The sequence below is a fragment of the Penicillium samsonianum genome (genome assembly GCF_028829775.1).
Source record: "Penicillium samsonianum strain IBT 33392 chromosome Unknown utg000005l_segment0_segment0, whole genome shotgun sequence".
Classification (NCBI taxonomy): Eukaryota; Fungi; Ascomycota; class Eurotiomycetes; order Eurotiales; family Aspergillaceae; genus Penicillium; species Penicillium samsonianum.
This window is the reverse complement of record NW_026643263.1, coordinates 1589982-1613326: the sequence shown is the minus strand read 5'-3', so window position 1 is coordinate 1613326 and position 23345 is coordinate 1589982. Positions and strand designations below refer to the sequence as shown.

General features: G+C 47.7%; 10 protein-coding genes across 10 annotated transcripts; 7 read left to right on the top strand and 3 right to left on the bottom strand.

Annotated features, from left to right (window-relative positions):
* Positions 1–797: 797 nt before the first annotated feature.
* N7471_009531 (ubiquinol--cytochrome-c reductase subunit 2) lies at positions 798–2384 on the bottom strand (the record flags this gene model as incomplete). The annotated part of the gene is made up of 4 exons (XM_057282250.1): positions 798–893; positions 950–1809; positions 1899–2073; positions 2145–2384. The coding sequence occupies 4 exons, from the start codon at positions 2382–2384 to the stop codon at positions 798–800; spliced, it is 1371 nt and encodes a 456-aa protein (XP_057133133.1).
* A 595-nt stretch (positions 2385–2979) lies between these two features.
* On the top strand, positions 2980–5102 carry N7471_009530 (uncharacterized protein; the record flags this gene model as incomplete). Its single annotated transcript, XM_057282249.1, has 4 exons — positions 2980–2991; positions 3045–3101; positions 3189–4031; positions 4092–5102. The coding sequence occupies 4 exons, from the start codon at positions 2980–2982 to the stop codon at positions 5100–5102; spliced, it is 1923 nt and encodes a 640-aa protein (XP_057133132.1).
* Positions 5103–6022: 920 nt separating this feature from the next.
* Positions 6023–7012, top strand: N7471_009529 (MARVEL domain-containing protein). The gene is made up of 3 exons (XM_057282248.1): positions 6023–6286; positions 6343–6628; positions 6713–7012. The coding sequence occupies exons 1-3, from the start codon at positions 6208–6210 to the stop codon at positions 6813–6815; spliced, it is 468 nt and encodes a 155-aa protein (XP_057133131.1). The 5' UTR covers positions 6023–6207; the 3' UTR covers positions 6816–7012.
* Positions 7013–7613: 601 nt separating this feature from the next.
* On the top strand, positions 7614–9617 carry N7471_009528 (putative arginine transporter). Its single transcript, XM_057282247.1, has 2 exons — positions 7614–7941; positions 8005–9617. The coding sequence occupies exons 1-2, from the start codon at positions 7767–7769 to the stop codon at positions 9498–9500; spliced, it is 1671 nt and encodes a 556-aa protein (XP_057133130.1). The 5' UTR covers positions 7614–7766; the 3' UTR covers positions 9501–9617.
* Positions 9618–10019: 402 nt separating this feature from the next.
* Positions 10020–12319, top strand: N7471_009527 (putative AMP-binding enzyme; the record flags this gene model as incomplete). The annotated part of the gene is made up of 4 exons (XM_057282246.1): positions 10020–10190; positions 10244–10499; positions 10563–12153; positions 12214–12319. The coding sequence occupies 4 exons, from the start codon at positions 10020–10022 to the stop codon at positions 12317–12319; spliced, it is 2124 nt and encodes a 707-aa protein (XP_057133129.1).
* Positions 12320–13845: 1526 nt separating this feature from the next.
* On the bottom strand, positions 13846–14274 carry N7471_009526 (uncharacterized protein; the record flags this gene model as incomplete). The annotated part of the gene is made up of 2 exons (XM_057282245.1): positions 13846–14028; positions 14077–14274. The coding sequence occupies 2 exons, from the start codon at positions 14272–14274 to the stop codon at positions 13846–13848; spliced, it is 381 nt and encodes a 126-aa protein (XP_057133128.1).
* A 3-nt stretch (positions 14275–14277) lies between these two features.
* Positions 14278–14659, bottom strand: N7471_009525 (uncharacterized protein; the record flags this gene model as incomplete). Its single annotated transcript, XM_057282244.1, has 3 exons — positions 14278–14356; positions 14490–14578; positions 14603–14659. The coding sequence occupies 3 exons, from the start codon at positions 14657–14659 to the stop codon at positions 14278–14280; spliced, it is 225 nt and encodes a 74-aa protein (XP_057133127.1).
* Positions 14660–18969: 4310 nt separating this feature from the next.
* Positions 18970–21297, top strand: N7471_009524 (uncharacterized protein; the record flags this gene model as incomplete). Its single annotated transcript, XM_057282243.1, has 4 exons — positions 18970–19999; positions 20059–20482; positions 20547–20838; positions 20905–21297. 4 exons carry the CDS (start codon positions 18970–18972, stop codon positions 21295–21297), a joined length of 2139 nt encoding a protein of 712 aa, XP_057133126.1.
* A 1075-nt stretch (positions 21298–22372) lies between these two features.
* On the top strand, positions 22373–22691 carry N7471_009523 (uncharacterized protein; the record flags this gene model as incomplete). The annotated part of the gene is made up of 2 exons (XM_057282242.1): positions 22373–22394; positions 22417–22691. The coding sequence occupies 2 exons, from the start codon at positions 22373–22375 to the stop codon at positions 22689–22691; spliced, it is 297 nt and encodes a 98-aa protein (XP_057133125.1).
* A 298-nt stretch (positions 22692–22989) lies between these two features.
* On the top strand, positions 22990–23244 carry N7471_009522 (ABC transporter integral membrane type 1; the record flags this gene model as incomplete). Its single annotated transcript, XM_057282241.1, has 1 exon — positions 22990–23244. One exon carries the CDS (start codon positions 22990–22992, stop codon positions 23242–23244), a length of 255 nt encoding a protein of 84 aa, XP_057133124.1.
* Positions 23245–23345: the final 101 nt, after the last annotated feature.

The following is a 23345-nucleotide window of genomic DNA, read 5'->3' as shown; positions in this document are numbered from 1 at the left end:
ATCCCACTCTTATCATATCTTTTTGCTTTTTATTATTTGGTTCCTAAGTCACAATAATAATGTGATTGGTGGAACTGTGGTTGTTGCTTTTGTTGGTTTACATTGATACAAGTGAAGTATGTGGTCAAAGTAGGATGTAGCCCCAATAAACTTCTATCTATATCAATCAAATCTACAATTGGCCTGCCGAATTCCAGGACTCGTTTTGCTGGATCGGCTCTTTTTATAGACAATCCTAGGAATGATCCATGTATACAGTATGTAGAATAATGTATTTGTGTTGCGGATGGCACGATCCATAGGCGTGAGCATGATCAACTCAATGTCAAATCTTAGCCTCGGCCATTTGGTGAATAAATCTCCTCTACATGTGAGAGAATTACCAAAAATGGTATGCTGATAGTGAGCTTGGACGAATATATATAACAATAACAAACCTAGATCTTCATCTCATTCCGTCGAGTTATACGGTCAAAACCCAGGTATTTTGCTATGAAAAATGGAAGCGCAGGGAAACCAATGAAAGGGTATAGATACATGGAGCATGCAATAATGATCGATCCTTGCCATGAAATTATACCTCATCCCAGGATCATGACCATCACAAGCCAAGGAAACCCATAAGTCTACCGAAGAGAAAGGAAACAAAGGATAAGGTACAATTGTATTACAGTCAACTACACCCTTAAAAGAACAAAGGAGATATCGGCAATGAATCTAGGCACAAGTGGTCACATCAAATCCAAAATGAAGGGAACAAGCTTTTCCCTCTCTACGGTGTAATGTATACAGGGATTTTAAACGGTCAGACCGAGGTCCTCGGCGAAGGGGAGCTGGTGGATATCACCAACGCTGACAAGGGTGGCCTTGCCAGTCAGGAAGGTCTTGGCGACCTACAGGAAACTGTTAGCATCATGACATCAACAATGCGGAGATAGAAATAACATACCTCCTTGACCTGCTGCTCAGAGACCTTCTCGAGAGCCTGGGCAATCTCGTTGATCTGGTAGGGCTTGTTGCCGTGGACGAGACCGGAGCCGGTAGCCTCAAGACCGGTCTCGAGGGTCTGGACGGACTCCAGAGCGCGGAACTTGGCGAGGGCAATAGCCTTCTTAATGTCCTCGGAGGCGACCTCACCGGCGGCGGCCTTCTTGAGGGCGTCGACGACGTTCTTGCTGGCGGCACCGACCTGGTCGGCTTGGCCGGACAGGGTGACGGTGAAAAGACCGGCATCGGAGTAGGCATTGTTCTGGGTGGAAACGCGGAGCTGGTTGAAGCCCTTGGTGGCCTGGGACAGAAGGGAGAAGCCGGGGGTCCACTTGATGGTGGACTCGCCGCCCAGAAGAGCAGCGAGAACGGAAGCCTCGGCCTTGTAGCCTGCGGTGCCGAAAGCGCTGGAACCGGGGAAGGCGATCACAACAGCGTTGCCAATCTTGGAGGCAATGCGCTGCTCACCACCGTAGTACTTGGAGGCGACGGAGGGCAGAACGTTGTATTTGCTGGAGGCGTTGCCGGAGGGGGTGTCCTTGAAGAACTGGCCAACCCACTTGGAGAGCTCAGCAGAGTTGGGGCCGCTGGCAACAAGAGCAATGTTGGACTTGGAGTAGGCGCTCTGGGCGAACTCGGCAATGGCATCGCCGGAGACGTACTTCTCGTAAGGGGAAGTCTGGGAGGGGGTGATGGAGGCGCCCAGACCGCGGTGGAAAGCAACACCGTGGGCGGCATCGACAGCAACGGTCTCCGGGTTGGAGTGGACGGCCTGCTGCTTGAACTTGAGGAGCTTGCTGACAACCTCGTTCAATTCGTGATCTGATATCATCGAGGGGGTTCGAGTCAGCAAAGGATGCTCATATAATTGCGCTCCACCAACCACCATTCATCAAAAGGGACGGACTCACCTGCGAACTTGGTCTGGGTAGCAACCTCGGCCAGCAACTCTGTGAAGTAGGGGAGATCCTTGGAGAGGAACTTGGTGCGGAGGACAATGTTTTCGCGCGAGTGTGTCGACGAGATTTCACCGCCCAGCAGCTCAGTCTCCCGGGTGATCCGCAGTGCGGACCGCTTGAGGGTAGTCTGTCGAAGAAATGAATGATTAGTATTACTGAATATACCTGAGATGCATCAATTGATGCCATGGAACCGACCTTGAAAGCGAATCGGTCGAGAGCATCGGAGAAACCAGGGAAGGGCTGGTAACGGGAGCCAGCCTTTGCAACCAGGGCCAGGGTACCAGTAGGACCCTCAACTTCACGGTTGGCGACCTTCACGCCGGAAGCTTCGGAGACATCGTACTGGAAGGCCGGGTTGGCAGCGGAGGCCATGGACCGACGGCCGGCGGCGAACGCACGCGGCGCATTTCGGCTGAGGGAAGACCGCGACAGCATCGTCGCCTGTGCCGAGAATATATGAGAGAAGAAGAAGAGATAGAAACCCGAATTGGGTTTGTAAAGAGGCGCAAATGAGGCGGGGAAGGAGGTGGGATGCGGAGAGAGCAAGAGGGAAGAGGCAGTTTGGGAGGTCACGAAAAGCTTCAAGATCCCGACTCGTCACTCCAGCCAATCAGCGGTCAAGTAATCAAAAGCGCGGACGGAACCGGAGTTACTTTTGTTGCGAGTATATAGAAGGGGGTCTATTGTCTTTGTATTAATTGTTATTATAGTCTAATTGAGTATATTTGAATAATCAATTACTGCTATTCAACCATTGGATTATCTTCAACATCTCTATTGTTCTCATTGTCTCTACCTGAACACGTTTCCTCCGAATGAGGCATTTGGATCACCTGATTGGCCACGTCACGTGAATATACCCGATAAGCAAAAAAAGAACAAAAGAACATTGAAGACCTGCATCTCATCGCGCATTAGATTTTTGGATTTGCAGATCTCTGCTAGCTTGTAAATCTTCATGAACACTCGGTGACCCTAAAGTGCCCCTCTCGAGGTTTGGTGGTGAATCTTTTTATATCTTTAGCCCATCATGATGTCCCAGGTATGCGACTGTCCCGCTAACCTCGAGAGAGCTACATACTGACATGAACTTAGTGCTCTGCAGAGCTCTGTATGCTCTTGATCGAAGACAATTTTGGAGAGCTCTTTGCCGTGAGTTATCTTGTGCAGACTCTAGGGCTGTCGTGGTTCTTTGCGACAGCGGGGAAGGAACCGGACTAACTAGTCAACTTTTCGCAGCGCATCTTTACCGTCCTTCAACGTTACGAAAGACTGACTCTCCCTCGGTTAAGATTCTATGCTCGCCTGACTGATCGCCAATTGCACCATGGCCTCTCCGCTATGATCCAACACCACTTGATCTATCATTTCACTTCCCTCGATGACGGCAATACCTACTACGAAGCTAATCCACAAGCCGCATACTCCCTCGTGCGATCTGGAAAGATTCTCCAGCTTGTTGAAACTCGACTGGGAGAATACGCGGCCCAGGTATTGGAAGCAATCATGACCCTCGGTCACTCCTCGATCGCTCACCTCGAGACGCTTCCCGAACTTCAATCCAAGAGGCAGCGCATTCCGAATGGGGTCAGCCACGATGAAACTAAGGTCGAGGAAGATGAGGAAAAAGAAGAGGATTCCGCTGCTCCTAACGGCGATCATGTTGTGAGCGAGAAACCGCCACGTCTTCACCCCACCTTGAAGAGTCTTGCCTCCCACGGATACATCCATCGCCTTCGAGAGGCACACTTCCAAAGCCCAAACGATAACTGGCTAGATGCTTCCCGAATCGTCGCATCAAGGCCAGATGTCAAACAAATGAAGGGCAAACAGCAAGCGACAGAGATTGAGGAGAAGGCGAAGGACATGGTCAAGGAAAGAACCGAAGGAGATCTGAGCCGGGGCCTAATATACAACGGCCTCCCTCAAGGCGCCAAAAGAAAACGCGATAACGGCAACTCGGAGTCCAATACTCAGCCGAATGGCGCCAACGGTGTCAACGGGGACCATGTAGAAGACGAGAGGGAAGAGGATAATGATTGGTCCGAAGATGAAGATGGCGTTGATTCAATCCCAATGGATGTAAGCTCGTTTCGTTTTTCCTTACCGCGGCTTCGAATTAGCCGCTAACATTTACCACAGTCTAACCTTATCGTTCGGGTGAACTACGAGAAACTCGACGTGGCGCTTCGAAACACGCGGTTCCTTGAGCTTGCTGAGCAAGACGCATCTTCCGCCTCAGTCGAGATCTACGACTGTCTGCTTCAGCGCATTGAATACCAAACAGCCCGCTGCCGAGACTCTTATGAGATTCCTCGCGAAGGAGAAGAAGGCGAACAATACTCTGCTCCAATCCAACTGAGCGCAATCGTGGAAGATGTCGACCCGCATCTGGATCTTGCAGGATGTATTGGCCCGATGGAGCCCACGACAGTGTTAAACCGACGCGGAAAACGACCGTTGGATGATGACACGAATGGCGTGAATGGTGAGGAGCATGAAGACGAACCGAGCGGGCAGACCCGCGCCTACGAGATCGATCAGCACCTTAGTATTCTCTCACAACCTCCCTTGAACCTTACCACAAAACACGTCATCTCCGGTCTCCCTACGTGGCGAGTTGCATTCCGAGGCCTGTCCCGCAAGCTTCGCCATTTAGAACTAGAGCGCATGATTGAATCGCGATACGGAGACGTGGCACTGCGGGTGGTCCGCGTCCTGCATGCCAAGGGCAAGCTTGACGAGAAACGACTCCAGGAAATCAGTCTCTTGCCCTTCAAAGACCTACGCCAGACGCTTGCTAGCATGCAAACTGGAGGGTTTGTAGACTTGCAGGAAGTGCCGCGTGATGCGCAGCGTCAGCCTTCTAAGACAATCTACCTGTGGTACTACGATCCGGATCGTGTGTGCAGCAGCATTCTGGAGGATACATACAAAGCTATGTCACGATGCCTGCAACGCATCAAATTTGAACGTGGCCGTGAGAGAGATTTCCTCGAGAAGACAGAACGGACTGACGTCAAGGGCCATGAGGAAGAATTCCTCTCGGAAGCTGAATTAGAACACCTTCGCAACTGGAAGGCCAGGGAAGCCTTGCTGCTGGCGGAGGTATCTCGATTAGATGACATGGTTGCGGTTTTCCGTGATTATTGATTTGCTTTGTTCATATTATGGAGGTTGGGAAGTAATTGGGGTTGCATAAATCTGTACAGGCGCATGAGCGACGAATTGATACAAATGACACCTACATGCTCGTTTTGCGAGTCTTTAGACATATGATACGTAGCAATGTTTGCTCCCTTTAGGGCTGTAGATGCTCCTTTGTCAATTCTTCGGTGGTTTCTGGGGCTGTAGATAGCTAACCGCTTACCTTGCTCATCCATGGGTGGGGTCTGTGAGGACAAACCAGCATAAGCTTGGCCTTCAAAATCTCACACAGCCACAATAGGAATGAATACAAGTCCCAGATGCAATAAACAGTGTCTTCGTCTTTGTCTCTATATAACACTAGATATGAGATGGAACATCTCGCATTTGTTCAATTTTACGCCATCTTTCGTATCTTTTGTAAGGCTCCTTTTGTGTGCATTTTCATAATGTTTTATTTTTGTTTTTTGTTCTATCTTTTTATCCTTTGGTCAGCCATCATTCTTAATAGGATTGATAGGATAGACAAGTGGAATTAAATCAAATGTTATAAGATGTCCTCCGTAAATGTATAACTTCCAAGTTCCACAATGATCGGCAGCCTGGCGTCATATGGCTTTCACGTGCATCATTTTAGCCAAGAACACACGAGACTAGCGTTGAATACTTTGCTATAGGCAGCAAAAAAAGGGAAAGCAAGGCAGAATGTATAAATAGAGACAAGACGATGCAGTGTCTAGGCAGTAATTTAAGGACATCAAAAGGCGTGTTAGACAGTATAAATTAACCAAACAATCAACAATAGCCAGTCAAAGAAAGCAGGAGAAACCGGAAGTGTCATTTATTCAAGGTAGAAATAAGCCCCTACGTCAGCCCTATTGTCAAAACCGCCAAGTCTGCAAATATTTTAATGACGCTGGCGCGACGCCGGTGGCTGACCCATGCCCTGCACCTTTTTATACCTTGTCATACCTTGCTTGAGGTTCCTACAAAATGTCTTTTCTGACGCAAACCTGCAGATAAATTTACATATTTTGCATTAATATTCACACCTTCACACCTACATCTTATCTACATCTACATCAACATCGATATCTTCATCTTATCGAAGATGACCCTCCCGTGGATATACCCCGTCCGAGTCGTGCAAGCACTCTTTGGCGTGATTGTGATCGGCTTGACAGGATATGGTCTGTCGCTTCAGAACAAATTCTCAAAAATCCATGAAAACTGACAAGAACTCTAGTGGTTTCAACCTTTTATTATGGATGGTCATACTCGGATACCGTCAACTTCCTCCTCTTCCTCGGTTGCTGGACTGCCTTTGTAGCAGTGCCCTACCTGGCCATTTCACCAATATGGTTCCCGCGTCTTGCGCACCACTATGTGATTCCTGCGGTTGAAGTGGTTACCATGATCTTCTGGTTTGCCGGGTTTATCGCTATGGGAGCAATGTTGCCCCCACCGAGGTGGTGTCATGGGAGTGTATGCAGCTCGCTCCAGGCAGCAACGGTATTTGCGGCTTTTGAATGGTGAGAATTTTGTGCCTCTCTTAGTTTTGGTTTTAGGACATTGTACATCGACAGAGGGCTAACTGTGATCTGTGTGGTGTATAGGTTGCTTTTTGCAGTCACCAGCTATTTCGGTGTTCTCGATCTTATGCACCACCGCCGCGGTGGAGAAGCGAAAACACATTCGAATGTGCAAATGGGAGTTTGAAGTGCTTGCTTTATGATCATCCTGAAAGCATTCGATACCATTGGATTGAATATTTGTTGATGTTTTGAATATTATCATAGTTCTTGTAGTTCGTGATGGTGTTAGGATGCGATACCCTTTGATAGCGACTTATGGCATTCTTCTTGTTTTAGTAGCCTATGTTATTCTTCTCCAAATCAAATTTCAATAATTTCAAGATCATAAGGTCTAATGTCATTCTTATGACTAGCAAGGTTATCTGGTTATCTCCGCAAACGGCATCAGACTCCGCCAGACCCACTGCCAAGTATGTGGCTACAACATAGTTAATTACTAGATTCTTATTTCAGCCATGATGCGTTGAAAAGATAGAGGTGTAATAGACAGGAGAACTAGATATATAGGATGGAATAAAATGTACTATATACATGTAGTCTATATACAACACGCCCGTGGACGTAGGGTTTTCGTCCTCATTGAGCTACAGCTATCCACCCATGGATGATAAGCATCATTCATATAATAAATCATACAATAAAGTCTAGATTGAGAACGGAATATCAAATAAAATATATAAAATACTTTATACAAAGTAAAATAAATGTTATACTATGGGGGCGAAGAGAGTTGCCACCAAGGAAAACTCTTTCCCGGCAAAATGGCCCACTCCGGGTGTTGGAGAAAAAAAGAGGAAAATTTGATATTTTCAAGATAAAGATTAGAATAATGGAATAGAATAATAATAGAATTAATCTAGATAAATATAATATGTAGAATCCAACCCCATCTTCTTCCCCTCAATTTCTTCTTTTCCTTTACATAACATCTATTTCCCCTCAAGGTGGTAGTCTCGCGTGTCTCCACCGAGGAAAAGCCTGTCTTCGGAGTTGGCTTAATTGAGTGGATACTCGTCTCATCCTTTCTTTCTCCTCTTTTATCCCCCCATCTTGAAGCTCCCCTTGCCCAGCAAACATGGCACCGGACAAGTCAGAGGGAAAGACGAGCGCCGAAATGCCGGTGCAAGTCCAAGCACAGATCCCGGACTATGAGATCGACTATGAGAAGCATGGAGCCCAGCGCGAGGCGAATCCGCTGCCGGATCTCAAGCGGAAGCTGAAGAGCAGACATCTACAGATGATTGCCATTGGTGAGTTGGATGATATTGTTCAGCAGAATCTTATCAGAATATTTGAACTAACAGTCTTGGAAGGTGGCACAATAGGTACCGGTTTATTCATTGGTAGCGGCACCGCTATTGCTCACGGAGGCCCCGTGGGTGCTCTCATCGCTTATATCTTCGTTGGAACGATCGTGTACTCGGTCATGACCGCTCTCGGAGAGATCGCAACATATATTCCGATTCCTGGCGCCTTCACCTCATATGCTGCTCGCCTGATTGACCCTAGTTTGGGCTTTGCTATGGGTTGGATCTATTGGTTCTCATGGGCATCAACATTTGCGCTAGAGTTGACCGCAACCGGGTTGATCATCCAGTTCTGGGACAGCAATATCCCCATCGCTATCTTTATCGCCGTGTTCTGGGTCGTGATTATCCTTTTCAATATGATGCCCGTTGGCTTCTACGGTGAAATCGAGTTTTGGTTTGCGAGTATCAAGGTTATTACCGTGATTGGCTTCATGATCTTCTCGATTTGTATGAATGCCGGCGTCGGTAAGGAAGGCTATATCGGTTTCCGGTACTGGGTGGACCCTGGTCCGTTCTTCCCTTACTTGATTAAAGGCAACGATTCGTTGGCCAAGTTTGTTGGATTCTGGTCGACGCTCATTCAGGCCGGATTTTCCTACCAAGGAACCGAACTGGTTGGTATTGCGGCCGGTGAGACCGAGAACCCCCGCAAGACCGTCCCATCTGCAATCCGCAAAACATTTTTCCGTATCGTCTTCTTCTTCATTTTGACCATCTTCTTCCTCGGAATTGTCGTGCCCTCCGATGACCCCGGTCTATTGGCTAGTCAGGGAGGTGGTGCTTCTGCCCAGAACGCCAACGCTTCGCCGTTCGTTATTGCCGCCAACCGTGCCGGCGTCACAGCTCTCCCCGGTATCATCAACGCCGTTCTTCTGACCGTTGTGCTTTCGGCTGCCAACTCCAACGTCTACAGCGGGAGCCGTATCCTGGTCGGTCTGGCCCAGGAAGGTTTCGCTCCTCATTGGTTCAAGATTACCAGCAAGCGTGGTGTCCCTTATTACAGTGTGCTCTTCACGGCGGCCTTTGGTCTGCTCGGATTCTTGAACGTCTCTGATGCAGGCAGCACGGTGTTCACTTGGTTGCTCCAGATCTCGGGTGTGGCTGGTTTCATCACCTGGTGTTCGCTGAACGCCTGTCACCTTGCCTTCCAGCGGGCGCTTAGGGCTCGCAACATCTCTCGGGATATCCTGCCCTACAAAGCCCTCTGGCAGCCCTGGTTCTCGTGGTATGGTCTGTTTTTCAATTGTCTGATCATCCTCACCCAGGGATTCACTGCCTTCATCCCGCACTTCCAAGTCAAGGAGTTCTTCATCAACTACCTGAGCTTGATTTTGTTCGTGGTGTTATATGCGGGACACAAGATCATCTACCGCCCCGCCTTTGTCAAGCCCATTGAGGCCGACCTGGATACCGGCCGTACCACTGCTGATAACGAGACATGGGAGACCATTGAGCCAACTACATGGTATGGCAAGGCATGGAAGTGGATTTGCGGGTAATTAGAGACTGCCGATCTCACTGTATATATTTTATTTTCTTTGCATATGCTATAGGTGTTATCTTTTTTTTCTAACGCATATATACTTCTACAATATATTTCTTATATATCTTATATATCTTATTAAATCCCAACGCATTTCATGTATGTATATGTATCTCGGTCCATGTGAAAATAAATTAGTGCATGTGAGTTGTCCAGCAAATGACGTGGGATATGTAAGCAGGCTCCACAATTACCGGTACCTGAGCCAGTATGTGAGACACCACTCTGTGGCAAGTACCCCCAAAACAGCCGAGGTCCCCCTGTCGGCTCATGTCTTTCGTGTCCGAAAAGAGTCGGTTGCTCCGGTTTTCATGCAACTCCAGTTTTCTCCCCCACACTTTGTCCCCCCTTTAATATCCGGATCACTCGGGCCTGTCTTTCTCTTTCTTTTTTCTTATTCATATAGATTCTGGTTCGTCGTCCTATTGTTTATTCTCATTCCCTCGCTGACCCATAGATCGCTATCCCTACAGACATGTTCTTCTCACAACCTCCCCATTTGGCTAAGGCCGAGGAGCTCAAGCAAGCACCTCCAAAGGGTGTAGCTTACTCTGTCGCCATTCCCGGCACTGAACAGCCCGGCCGCAGTCGGGTATACCGAGCATGGAATGCGCAGAAGGAACTTTTGACGACACTGGACCCCCAGGTACAGAGGCTCGCGCGCGAATACCAAAATATATTAATACTTACTGAATTTAGGTCACCACGGCCCATGATATGTTCGAGTCGACCGCCAACCGCCAGCCCAAGAACCACTGCCTTGGTTGGCGTCCGTATAACTCCACGACCAAGTCCTTCGATGAATACCAGTGGCTCACTTACGAGACTGTGCAGAAGAGACGCGCCGCATTCGGTGCTGGTCTGGTAGAGCTCCACCACAAGCACGACTGCCATCGCTCTGGCCAGTATGGTGTCGGTCTCTGGTCCCAGAACCGGCCAGAATGGCAGATCACTGGTGAGTTAGGTCGTGAGGGCGAAGAATTTGAAAGATAAGACGCTAACTCGAAACTATGTACAGATCTGGCTTGCGTGTCCCAATCTCTTTACTCCGTCTCGATCTACGATGTCCTGTCCCCAGACGCTACCGAATATATTATCAACCACGCTGAGCTAAGCTGTGTTGTCACCTCTCTACCCCATATCCCAACTCTGCTCAAGCTCAAGCCTTCTCTCCCAAACCTGAAGATCATCATCAGTTTGGACCCGTTGGATGGTGGTGAGCAGGACGGTCACTCCAAGCGTGCCATTCTCGAGTCCATGGCCGCCGGTCAGGGCCTGGCGATCTACACTATCGATCAGGTTGAGGAGCTGGGCTTGGCCTCGAAGCGCGGATACAATCCTCCTTCTGCTTCGGACATTGTAACTATCAACTACACTTCCGGAACGACCGGTCCCCCCAAGGGTGTCGTTCTGACGCACGGCAATGCTGTGGCCGCCACATCCTGCGGTCTGATCACTATCGGCCAAGCCCGAGGTGATACGGCAGCCTCTTATCTGCCACTGGCCCATATCTATGCCCGTCTGGCAGAGCACACTGCTTTCTGGGGTGGTGCACGGATTGGTTATTTCCACGGAAACATCGTAGAGTTGGTCGACGATTTGAAGTTGCTGAAGCCCACTGGTTTCATGTCCGTTCCTCGTCTTTACAGTCGATTTGGTAGCGCAATCCGTTCCGCGACAGTCGAGCAGCCTGGCTTCAAGGGCGCTCTTTCGCGACACATCATTGCGACCAAAACCGCGAACATGAAGAACCCCGATCCCTCCAAGGCGACAGTCAGGCACGCTGTATACGATCGCCTCTGGGCTAAGAAGGTGACTGCCGCTCTTGGTTTGGAGCGAGCCAGATACATGGTGTCTGGCTCCGCGCCCTTGGACCCGACCCTACACAACTTCCTGCGTGTTGCTACCGGCATGGACATCCTTCAGGGTTACGGCTTGACCGAGTCCTACGCCTCAGCCACCGCCCAGCCGACTTACGATCTGACCGCCGGCAATTGCGGTAGCCTCGCACCCTGTACCGAGGCATGCCTGATCTCCCTGCCAGACATGGAGTACTCTGTGGATGACAAGCCGTTCCCCCGTGGTGAGCTCTTGCTGCGCGGCAACAACATGTTCCGCGAGTACTACAAGAACGAGGAAGAGACCCGCAATGCCATCACCGAGGATGGCTGGTTCCGCACCGGCGATGTCTGCACAATCGATGAAAAAGGCCGCTTCATCATCATCGACCGCCGCAAGAACGTGCTCAAGCTCGCCCAGGGCGAGTACATCTCCCCCGAGCGTCTGGAGGGTGTTGTCCTTGCCGAGCTCGGCTACATCGCCCAAGCTTATATCCACGGCGATAGCATGCAGACCTTCCTGGTTGGCATCTTCGGTGTCGCGCCTGACCTCTTCGCTCCGTTTGCCAGCAAGGTTCTGGGCAGGACCATTGCCCCGACGGACCTCGAAGCGGTCAAGGAGTCTCTGGGCGATGACAAGATCCGTCGTGCTGTACTCCGTGACCTCGAGCGCGTGGCTAAGAAGCACAAGTTTGCTGGCTATGAGAGAGTCCGCAATGTCTCTCTCAAGGTGGAGCCGTTCACCGTTGAGAACAACTTGCTGACCCCGACGTAAGTTTCTATTTCCACCTCCGTAATCGCTGCATTGCTAACATTCTCTCCCTTCTATAGTCTCAAGCTCAAGCGTCCCCCCGCCGTCAAGCTCTACCGTTCCCTTTTGGATCAGCTCTACGAGCAGGCCGTCGAGGAGCAGTCTGCTCCCAAGGCTAAGCTGTAGTGGCTCCAACACTTATTCTTATTCATTCTTGTTTTCTATCGTGTTCTCACTCTGGCATTTGGCAACTCTTCGCGGGCTCGGTTCAGGAACTGTACATAGAACCAGTCTGTACATTGTAGTATATTGAACATTCTGATTGATTTCTGGTGTGCTACTACCTTTGGGTCATTCATGGCTTGGGGAGGGGCTCTCTTGTTCTGGTTTTCTTCCTCGCATCTTCCTCGCGTCTTCCTTGCAGGACTAGACTATAGATGTGCATATATACTCAATTAGCTATTTCATTTTTCATACACTGCTTTTCGCTTTCTTTTTCTTCCTCTCTTACCTGCTTACAGTCCTCCTTTCATATTTAATTTTCCAAGGTTATTAGTGTATTCTGCATCCATTTGCATTGTGTTGTTGCTCTGCGTCCGTACATCAATCACACTACTATACCTACATATCCAACAAAAAGAATACCCACAACATAGCATCTCCGTTCCATTATTATTGTGAGTTAGGAACGAAAAAAAGTAAAAAGATATGATAAGAGTGGGATTTGAACCCACGCCTCTTGCGAGACACGGAGACAGTTGTATACCATCGGGATCAGGTGGACCTGAACCGTGCGCCTTAGACCAACTCGGCCATCTTACCAATCGATGGAAGACCGATGAGAATATGGCTACACGAAGGGAAACCCAAATTAGGGCTTTCCGTACCAGATCATGCTGCCACTCCTACTCCTTAACTTGCGGGTCCATGTGCATATAATAATGGGAAGCACTTATCAAGGTCTGTATCAGAAAATCAGTTGGCAGCGTACATATTCAGGAAATCATCGATATCGATCCACCAATGGACCACCCATATCACCTGTTCTTGGGTATTCCATTTGTAAGGATCTTATTCGTTACAAAAATCCCGGCTGATAGAGCTAGACTAGGCTTATAACCTATTAAGATAGATTATAGAGGAAACATATAGCATGTAGAAAAAGGAGTACCTCTTATAAAGTGTAATACTAGGAAGTATTAAAAAAAAAAAAAGGAATTATAAAACCGTCTAATCTCTTTATATATAGAAAGAATCCTACATTTATAGGCTGCTTCTTCTCCTTCTTTCCCCTAGAATCCCTTAATTGATGAATTTATGATAGAAATAGAGTGGTGGAATTAAAAAGAAAGAGCTAAATAAGTGGGTGATAGCACTGAGTGCTAGATTCTCCCGGGTTCTATTGATTAAACGTGGCCTGAATTGGAATGACTTCCTATAATATAACGGAACGGTGGTTGTATACAGGAATTGGTGTTGTAGATGGCAAACTACATCGCCGGCGCTAAGCTCGATTCTATAGGAGTTTGAAATCCTTGGTATACGAGAATTACATAGTGGTTCGTAGTGCATAAAGCACATTGAATTGGGGTTAGAGTTGACATCTTCATGTTAATTACTGAGGGTTAACCTGGATTTTCAACACGATATACGTAAGTCGAGGGACTGTCGTGTGGTAAGACCAATATATATAACCAAACCCAGGAGTGGCATTATCTGATCATCATCTGAAACACCCCCTCATCAGCCACTCTAGTAGAATGAAGGGACCCGGAAATGAAGAAATCAGTGTGGCTTGGCCGGGAACTAAGCGCAAACGGTCCCTCTGCCTTGTGCGTCCGCACTAGCTCACCAACAACGCCCATAACGTCGCTAACATCGTTCCAGACCTGGTCCTATTTGTCCCCATCAAGCAGATACCCAAGACGATGTCTAAGGGAGACTTGGCGCATGCACCGGAAATACTCCTGCGAGCGCGGCGACAAGATGCGGATTTTGTGTGGCATCGCTGAGGAGTAGATGGCCTTGCCGAGCACACTGCGTGCCTTGGTCTCGATCTCGCGACTAAGTTCCGATGTTAGTGGTACGGGTGGGTCTGGGTAGGTTGACTCTGGGAACTGCGCGATCGGGAGTGAGTCCATAATTTATGTGTTGGTTGGCACATGATGGACTGCGGGGACAGTGTATTTGGATCCTGATGCGGATTGCCCCGGGACTAGGCCACTTGAGGATCCAGGGTTAGCATGTGTGATATAAGGTGTTGAAGCTGCGTGTCTAGATATAGAAATGAAGGAAAAGGAAGCCAAGGAGAATAGATGTAAAGAAGGAAATGAAAAAGAAAGTAAATGTAACACACAGTACTTTTGGCGTGGGCTCAATATCTGGAACCCCGAGGAAGACGGCCTTGTAAGGGATATTCCTATAGTTGAGCATGAGGCGAATGCGCTAGACAACGGGTGAGAAGCTGACGTTATTGGTGCAGGCCAAGTCGTACAAAACGATATCGGGTTCGGGTTGGGCGGCCATTTATTCCTGCTGTATTGTGATCAAAAATCAAGAAGGTAAAATGCGACACAAAGTAAACGATCGAGAACCGGGCGTAATACACATATATTGCGTAGAAAGTGAGAGACTACTGAAAAGGCTGATGTTGGAATGTTGATGAATTTAAAGGCGGGCCCCGGGGAGGCTCTATACGAACAAGTACCCTGCAGATGCTTGATGAAAATGCTATATATAGAATAATTGATCATAGTCTGCTATCTTATATACTACGTTAGAGTGATTTCATCGCTCCTTAACTAATAATTGATTATATGAGCCGCCTTATTATATGCCGAGGTCTAAGCCTCGACAACATTATGGACTCGAAAAGCACAAAGCTTATGCGTAGAATAATTTCCCTTCATGCAGCCAGAATCTAATCGATCTTCTATCGATTGGTAAGATGGCCGAGTTGGTCTAAGGCGCACGGTTCAGGTCCACCTGATCCCGATGGTACACAACTGTCTCCGTGTCTCGCAAGAGGCGTGGGTTCAAATCCCACTCTTATCATATCTTTTTTGCTTTTTTTTCCAGGCCATACTAGATTTACATGGCTTCCATTTTTTTTGGTTTTAGTCCAGTGGTCAGTCGGGTCAGTCACAGTCGTGGTAGTCAAACAAGATATATCACCTCTTCGAGTAGAGTGCTGTATCTATAAAAATCAAACAACATATAATATATAACGGACAGAATAAACCAGAAGGAGAACAAATGTAAAATTATAAGTGAGAGCCAGTGTGAGATAGTAGACAAAATATAGGTGGGATCTATAAAAAAAAAATTTCACTTATGGCCAACTTACAGACAGAACCAAGTTCGTAGACTCCGATCTCAAGATCTACAGCACAACCTCGAAAATTTCAATCCACCACCCACTTCCACCCAAACATCAAAAAATCACCCAAGTGAGTTAAGAAAAAGCCTTGTATTGAGATGGGCTGAGAAAAAGCAAAAAGTTATGATAAGAGTGGGATTCGAACCCACGCCTCTTGCGAGACCAGGAAACTATTTCTAGTTATGGAGTCAAGGTATACCTTAACCTGGCGCCTTAGACCAACTCGGCCATCTTACCAAGAACGATGGAGGATGAATGAGAATATGGCTACATGAACGGAAACTAATTCTAGATGCTAATAATATCGTGGAAGTAATAGAAACAGGTGTATGAAATGTAACCGTCTAAGTCCATATTCATGGGCCCACTTTCCAACCCTTCAATTGCGTTACATCTTAGAGAAAGAAGACAAACTGGCATTCATATTCAAATAAGCGTATTTTCCTCGAGAAGGTATTATAAATGGATTGGCCTAAATTGGAATACCTTGAATCCATGTTTGTGTCCGGAAGCCCAAGTTAGGGTTAGCGTTGAATTGCTATATGCGAGAGCACGAAAACCAAGCCGAATTTCCACCTATACAGCCATGGGAGCTGGAGCGTGGAGATGTAAGCCTCAATCCGATGGTAACCCACCTCATATTCTTCTCTTGGAACGCGCCTTTTCGCGAGTCTTCTATAAGCGTTGGCGGGTTTAGACTATATTTACATCTATCTCGGGAATCCTTAAAATGATTGATGGAAGTTCTTCATTTGTTATGTTCGGCTCAAGTGCTCCTTTGGGCAAAAAGTCCCGGCATAATCCATGTAGCTCCCACATGGGGGGGAGATAGAATACGCATTGTGTGTCTTTCTCAGCTAAGCCGATCTCCCGTGTCAGGGACTCGATAACCCCCTTAAGAGCCTTGAAATTCTCCCGAATGGGTGCTAGCCCTTCCTAGCTAAACACCCGTGGGGCCTCAAGCTGCTGGTTGATTGGGCCTAGTTGGTCGTTATTCTCACGGGTAGCTGGGGTCAGGCCACGAGGCACCACCTAGGCCGCATACGTATATGCCCCTCGCCGAGTAAGTGAGCATTGGCGGTTACGCCCGTAGGCCCACCAACAGTTACTGCAGTCCGGGCGTGCGCCGGGTTGCCGATTAACGATGCAGAAAGGGAACGGGCCGCTCCCTTACAGGCAGTAGGTGTATCGGACAAGGCAAATATCCCCTATCGTAAAAATAAAAACAGCTCCAACCCTGCGAAGCCGCAATGCTCTTAGTTATGTCCATACCAGTCTAGTCGAGGTTTTCGCGGATCACCAACTCCCGGCGGACGGGCTGTTGGTCAAAAAGTTAGAGTAGTGGCGACAAAATGAGATCTCCGCGATAAGCAACGGGCCACGGGGGAGTGCGGGCAAGCCGGGCCCAGTGCCCTAGGGGAAGTTGGGTGGCCCCGCGTCGAATTTAGGGGGTTGGAATTAGGCGATTGCTGGAATCGTTAGTATAACTCCTTTATAAGTGGATAAGGAGTAACATCTTACTCTGCTATGGTGGAGTAGTATCGGTTCAAATAGAACTGGGGACCGAGGAAGAGAAGGAAGAGAAGGGGGGGACTCAATCCCAATTCTTTGTGATGCGCTTTCCCATTTAACGTTCCTCTCGCTTGTAGTATGCGTAGTAGTAAAGAATGAAGTTAGGTGCGTTGTGAAAGAGAAGTCAGGTGTGTTGCAAAAGTTGGGATGATTGAGTGGTTGTAAAAGGAAGAAAAGTGTGAGTGCGTGAATTTGTTAAATAGGTGTGAAAGTGAGAGGTAGGTGAGGTGACAATGTTTATTTGTTGCTATGCTTGATGCTATAGTAACCAAATGATGTAAAAGGGGAAAATGATGGGATTAGTTTGGGATTCTTGGCTTTGGCAGTAATAAGCGTTGAAAATGTCGCTATAACCAAGCTTTGCGACAATCCATTTGTCATTTGCCCACGTTTGCTCTGACTGGTTTACGGATAATGGCAACTGGGTCCTCCAAATGGAACAAAGCTCTATGAAAACGCCTACATGGCATCCAAGCATCTTAGTGCAGCAGCTAAGAAGTTCCCCGTGGATTTCGACAGTAATGGACACCTCCGAGCTGGAACCCCGAAGACCCAGCGCCTTTGGCATACACGAAATTCCATTTGTTTTCGTCGCACGTGGAGGTGCTCCGCTCATCGGCCGGGCTCATGCGTCCAAGGAAACCCAATTTTTAAGACAGACCGCTTGATTTCGACGTTCGTTCAAGACCAGTTCAGAATCTGATCTTTTCCTCGTGCGCTTTAACTTGCTGCTAAATGCTTCACGGAGAGCATCAATTTGATCGGGGGATTTTATAATGCTGTTAATGAGATGTGGAATTTCCCAGGACTTTTAGTATCAGATCTGAGGACATGTCATGAGAGGACCTCACTGTATCGCCAGCTTCGCGGACCAGTCGACTAATGTTAAAAAGACTTGAGCGTATACCTTGATCTATCTACCCTTGGTTAGTTGAGCAAAGAAAAGCCGACCCTTGAACATACTTCCGAGCCCATACTAAGGTAGATTTGTGGTAGGAAAAATGAAGTTTCTTGAACAGAAGCACCAGGACAATTTATGTCCCCCACAAAAAGATAACACGCGTAACCTAAAGTGCCACTGCAGCAGGGATATATGTGACTTGCTCGGGCAACTCATAGAAATATTTGGGGGCAATTCATGTCCATTATACGCATTATTTGGACCGGTATTGTAGTACTGGCGGACATATCTTGCCCGGGCAACCCATAGACATTTTTAGGTGCAATTCACGTCTGTTCCTACGAAATGTGTATGGTCTGAAGCGGCCGGGGCAATATATAGAAATATTTGGAGGTACGAATTCATATCCACCCCTACGAAAATATGCATGATATGAAGAGCTACTGTAGTAGTGATGCCTATTTCTTGCCCGGGTAACTTATAATATTTAGATATAGTTTATTGGCATAGGCGGGATATGCAGGGGAAGAGGGCTTGCATAATCACATAGGGTCATATTAAACATCAAGCACATACGACCATAGGGCCTGGAAAACAGGGCTTCCCATCCGCTGCATGAGATGAGAAGGATAAGTACTAGAAATTCGAGGTTAATACACAAGATGAGTACGAGACTACGTAGTTGTCAAGGCTACTAGTAGACTTTGATCTGTGAAGTAATGGTAATGTTGGTGTTGCTGATTTGCAGGGCTTAGTGATCCATGACCGCTAACACTAGTGCTGTTTTACAGTCCATTCGGAGTTCGTGCTGGAATTCCCCGAATAGGAAATTTAATGAGATCCGATGCCGAGGTCCGATGCTGAGGCCATATTTAGTAGGCATTTCACCTCTTGACCTCGAAGCCTTCCATGGTTGATTGTTTCTTCTCAGTATCACGACACCGGATAAGATCAAATTCCCTGCTCTCAATAGATTCGGTGAAAATGACAACCCCTCGTCGAAATGGACAGCTGTCATCGTGCGAGCCTTGCCGGAAGTCCAAACTACGATGTGACCACCAAAGTCCCATCTGCGGTCGATGTCTCAGTAGCGGGCAGACTGAACGCTGTTTCTACCATCCTGCTCCACTAACCCAGCCGCGCGCACGCGCCTCCAGGGTGATATCGCGGAGACCCAGGAGGCAGCAACGCCCGGACAATCAGTTAGTTTTTCGTTTGGATCACGGAATCTCCAGCACAGTCACGCCCAGTCCTTCGTCAGGTTTACCACTGGTTACAGATGAGGGAAATACATTATGCGACCAGCATATCGCGCGATGGACTGCGAAGGAGAAACGGACTCTGGCACCAGGACTTCTAGGACTGGTCTACCCCAAAGATATTTTCAGTGAGTATGAAGATACCCTGCGGGTCGAAGAACCAGGTAGCCTACCAACAGGGACAGTACCTACAACAACTTATTTACCGAGCGACTCCAACCAGGTGTTGCTAGGGGCCCAGATCCTATCACATCTGCAGAAGATCCGCTGGTTCCATGAGATCATTGAATTGAAGAACAAGATATTCCCAGGATGGTTTTTGGGTCCTCCCGTGACTCGCGCCTTGTGCAATTCTATGGAGCAAATGTATGATTGTGCAGTCCGCAACTCTCAGGATACCCATGCAACACTAGCCAGCTTGTCCCGTCAAATATTTGTCAACACATCCAAAGATATCCGGACGCATCCAACAATGAGTTTATCTGAGTATTTTGATTCAATAACGGCAAGATGGGAGACAATTGGACTTTTCTTCGCGCTGTTGGGGACAGCATTATTCCATACACCCGACGATGACCCGATATTCACACACCGCAACCCATGGAAACTTGAAAAGAGCCAGCTCAGAAATATCGCCATCACTATTGGGGATATTTGCTGCCAATTTTGTAATGGCGCTGGAACGACTAGTGATCCTTTTTGCTGGCTCACAACCCAGCAGTTGGTTGTATTGACTTCCACGTTTGGCAATAGCGGTAACCACCCTTTAATATTACCCACTGGAAAAGAGTGAAAATGGCTGAAGTTCGCATAGACTATAGGGTCTGGCAAAAGCTCGGAGATCTATCTACTATTGTTTACGCATTTGGCTTGCATCAATCCGGCGAAGACATCGAAGAAAACCTTCCGTTCTTCTTGGTGGAGGTACGAAAGCGAGCCATGGTGTGTGCATACGCAATAGATAAGCAGATAGCGACCTCTCTGGGGCGTCCGCCACGGATCTGCTCCCGATACTGTACTATTCCGCTTCCCTTGGATATAAGTTGTGAGAAGATGGTTCTCTCACGAAGCGAAGGAGAGAAGGCACTGCAGAATCTCGACGCAAATGGTTGGAACACCGAAGGAAATCTGACCGTTGGAGTCAGGCTTCGCGTCGTGCTACTGACGAGCTTGTTGCGAGAAAGTATCCTAGAATTGTCTTTGAGCCCTACAACTGAGAATATTCCAGCCAGAGTTGAGTTCGTGCCCATTATGGATTCACATTATGTTGATATCGGGGACTGACCCGAATAAACTGTACAGAATGTTGATCCAGGAATCTCGCCGGACGCAACAAGACCTTCCGTCGTTCTTACACTGGTCTCTCGAGCAAGCTGCAGCGGGTACTTACAGATCTGCACGAGACGAGGGCCGCGCCTTCACTCACATGGAATTTACGTACCAAGAGTTTCTGCTACATCGGATCTTGCTGAAGCGCCTTGGGATAAACTCACAAGGTCTCATTGAAAGCTCCTTGGAAATAGTTACCACGCTATTAGACATTATTGTCATGCTGACCCAGTCTGCTCACTCAGTGGCGAATATGTCATGGGATGTAAGACTGCTCTGGCCCCCATCAAAACCTCCATGGAAATTCTCTCATAAGCCCATCGTCTTCTAGTTATGCCATATTGGTCTTCCTGCTGCAGGCATCCTGACATCGAAACTGCTATCGGAGCATAACTCTCAGATATCGAACCCGTCACCAGCGCCACTACCTGCCAACTTTCGTTCACTTACTATCCAAAAGCTCAATACTTTTGTCTTTCATCTGATATACCTGGTACGGCCGCACGAAGGGAGTTATGAGATTGCTCAACAAGGGGCGAGATTTATTCGTCGGGTGCTCGATCGAATTCTCTCACCTGAATCTCCCCAACTGGCTCCGTTGACTCCAGATCTTGATATGTCTGAAAATTGGCTCGACAGTTGTGATTTGAACGGTAATCTTGATCTTATGGCGTGGTTTGACAACATCCACTGGACGCAGGACCCTTTGTTAAACTTCACCTGAATTCATTACATCCAGTATATACCTCTGAGATGCAGTACAAAGGGCCGACCTTGTTCGAATAGATGTCGCACGTCAGAATTAGGGATGTTATATGTAAGAACCCTCCGATGGGTTGTTTGGGTGTTCTTTTTATATGTCATTTCTGATGTCTTCTCGGGTGTACTGAGAAGGTGTACACGAAGCCGATGAAAAGCATAAATTGTGCCGACGACTTTTCTATGTGTAACGATTGACTGCTATTCGTGCGGATTTCGTGGGGGGATAATCCTGTATATAACGGGTGCACTTTCTCGAACTGCTTGAGCATTATGTACATAGCTGCATATGGCAGAAGGGCGGCTATGAATACATGGATACAAATATTTGATCGGAACGAAGAGACTATGCATCTTCGGAGTTCAACAATTGGTATTTCCTAAATAGGCAATAGGTCGCGGTTGCTCCGAGTTAGCCCTCGAGGTAGCTTTATATCTTGGGATAGATAATTCAACGCAGTATCGCATGGAATTAAGCCACTATCTTTATATGCAACCCAATTTCCTTTGAAATTTAGTATACCTCGCAAAGTATCTACCAATGGCAACCAGCTTGTGCTGGTCACTGGAACGACAATCGCTTCGGCCCTCGTGTCCACATCGAATGTCGTGCCTTTGACTTTACTCTTTTATTTGAGGATATATTTTTCACATCCCTGCCGGCCGCAGCTTTTTTATTGATTTTACCTATAAGGTTTTGTTATCTCCGTCACGAGCCGGTGAAAGTCAATTCACACAGATTAGTGGTCTGCAAGCTAGTAAACGTCCCGACTTATACCTCCCCCGACTGTGGCTGATCTCAAGAAGTGCCTTCTCCCCGTGTTATTTGCTCTCCAAGTTCTTTTTGTGGCATTTCAAGCCAGGGAATCCGCCCTTCGTACGCGAGCTTCCTTGCCTGCAGCCATACTCAACATCATAGCAACCTTTGCAGCATCATACGCCTCGTTGGTGGAGGACCAGCGATCTGTGAAACCCTCCGATCTCCTCATCCTCTATTTCTCAGCGTCTAGCCTTTGCAGACTGCCTCAGCTGCGCTCACTATGGCTAATCCCATCCGTTGGAGTATGTCGATATCTCTCGCTAGCTAGCTTCCTTTTGACGGTAGCAATTATGGCCCTTGAGTCGGTTCCAAAACCAAGATTCTGCACTATCACTATTGTGGTGCTACGGATGGAAAGAGCGGTCTTTGGAGCCGAAGCCTTTTTATCTGGGTATTGCCATCCCTACAGACAGGGTATCGGGAAGCTCTGGAGGTCGAGGATGTTCCGGAGGTTGACACGAATCTTCAAGGACAATGCTCGGGCGGCAAGCTTCGAAAGTCGTGGAATTCTGCAAGCACACACGGTCATCATCGCTTAATCAAAGCTGTGTTTCGTGCATACGGATGGGCTTGTGTCTCCGCGATCCCCCCACGCCTGGCCTACAGTTGCTTTACCTTCGTACAGCCTTTTCTGATTACAGCAACTTTGAATTATATCGCAGGCTCATCAGAGTCAGAGCTTAAGAATTATGGAACTGGACTCATTGGCGCATATGTTCTGGTATATCTTGGGTTGGCGGTAGGTATTCATTCAGTATTGCCAACACAGCATGTTTCTAACGACTGCAAAAGGTTTCCCAAGCCGTATACTGGCGTCAAACATATCGTCTACTCACCATGATGCGGTCTGGTCTGATCTCTATGATCTATGACCAGACTATCGGCATGACTGCGGCTGATCTCGCTGATTCCGCGGCTACCACATTAATGGGAACTGACGTGGAACGAATAGTGGCTAATTTGAAGAACCTGCATGAGGCATGGGCATCTATCATAGAGTTGGGGATTGCAATTTGGTTACTGGAGCGCGAGATCGGTGTCGCCTGCTTTATACCCCTCGTAATCTCACTGGGAAAGAGTTTCCTTATCTAAATTTGACAGATATATCCCAAGAGCAACCACTGAGAAACTTTTTTCACAGCAAGGGCTCGACAGAATATTAAATTATCATTCCCTACAAATGAAATGTGGTA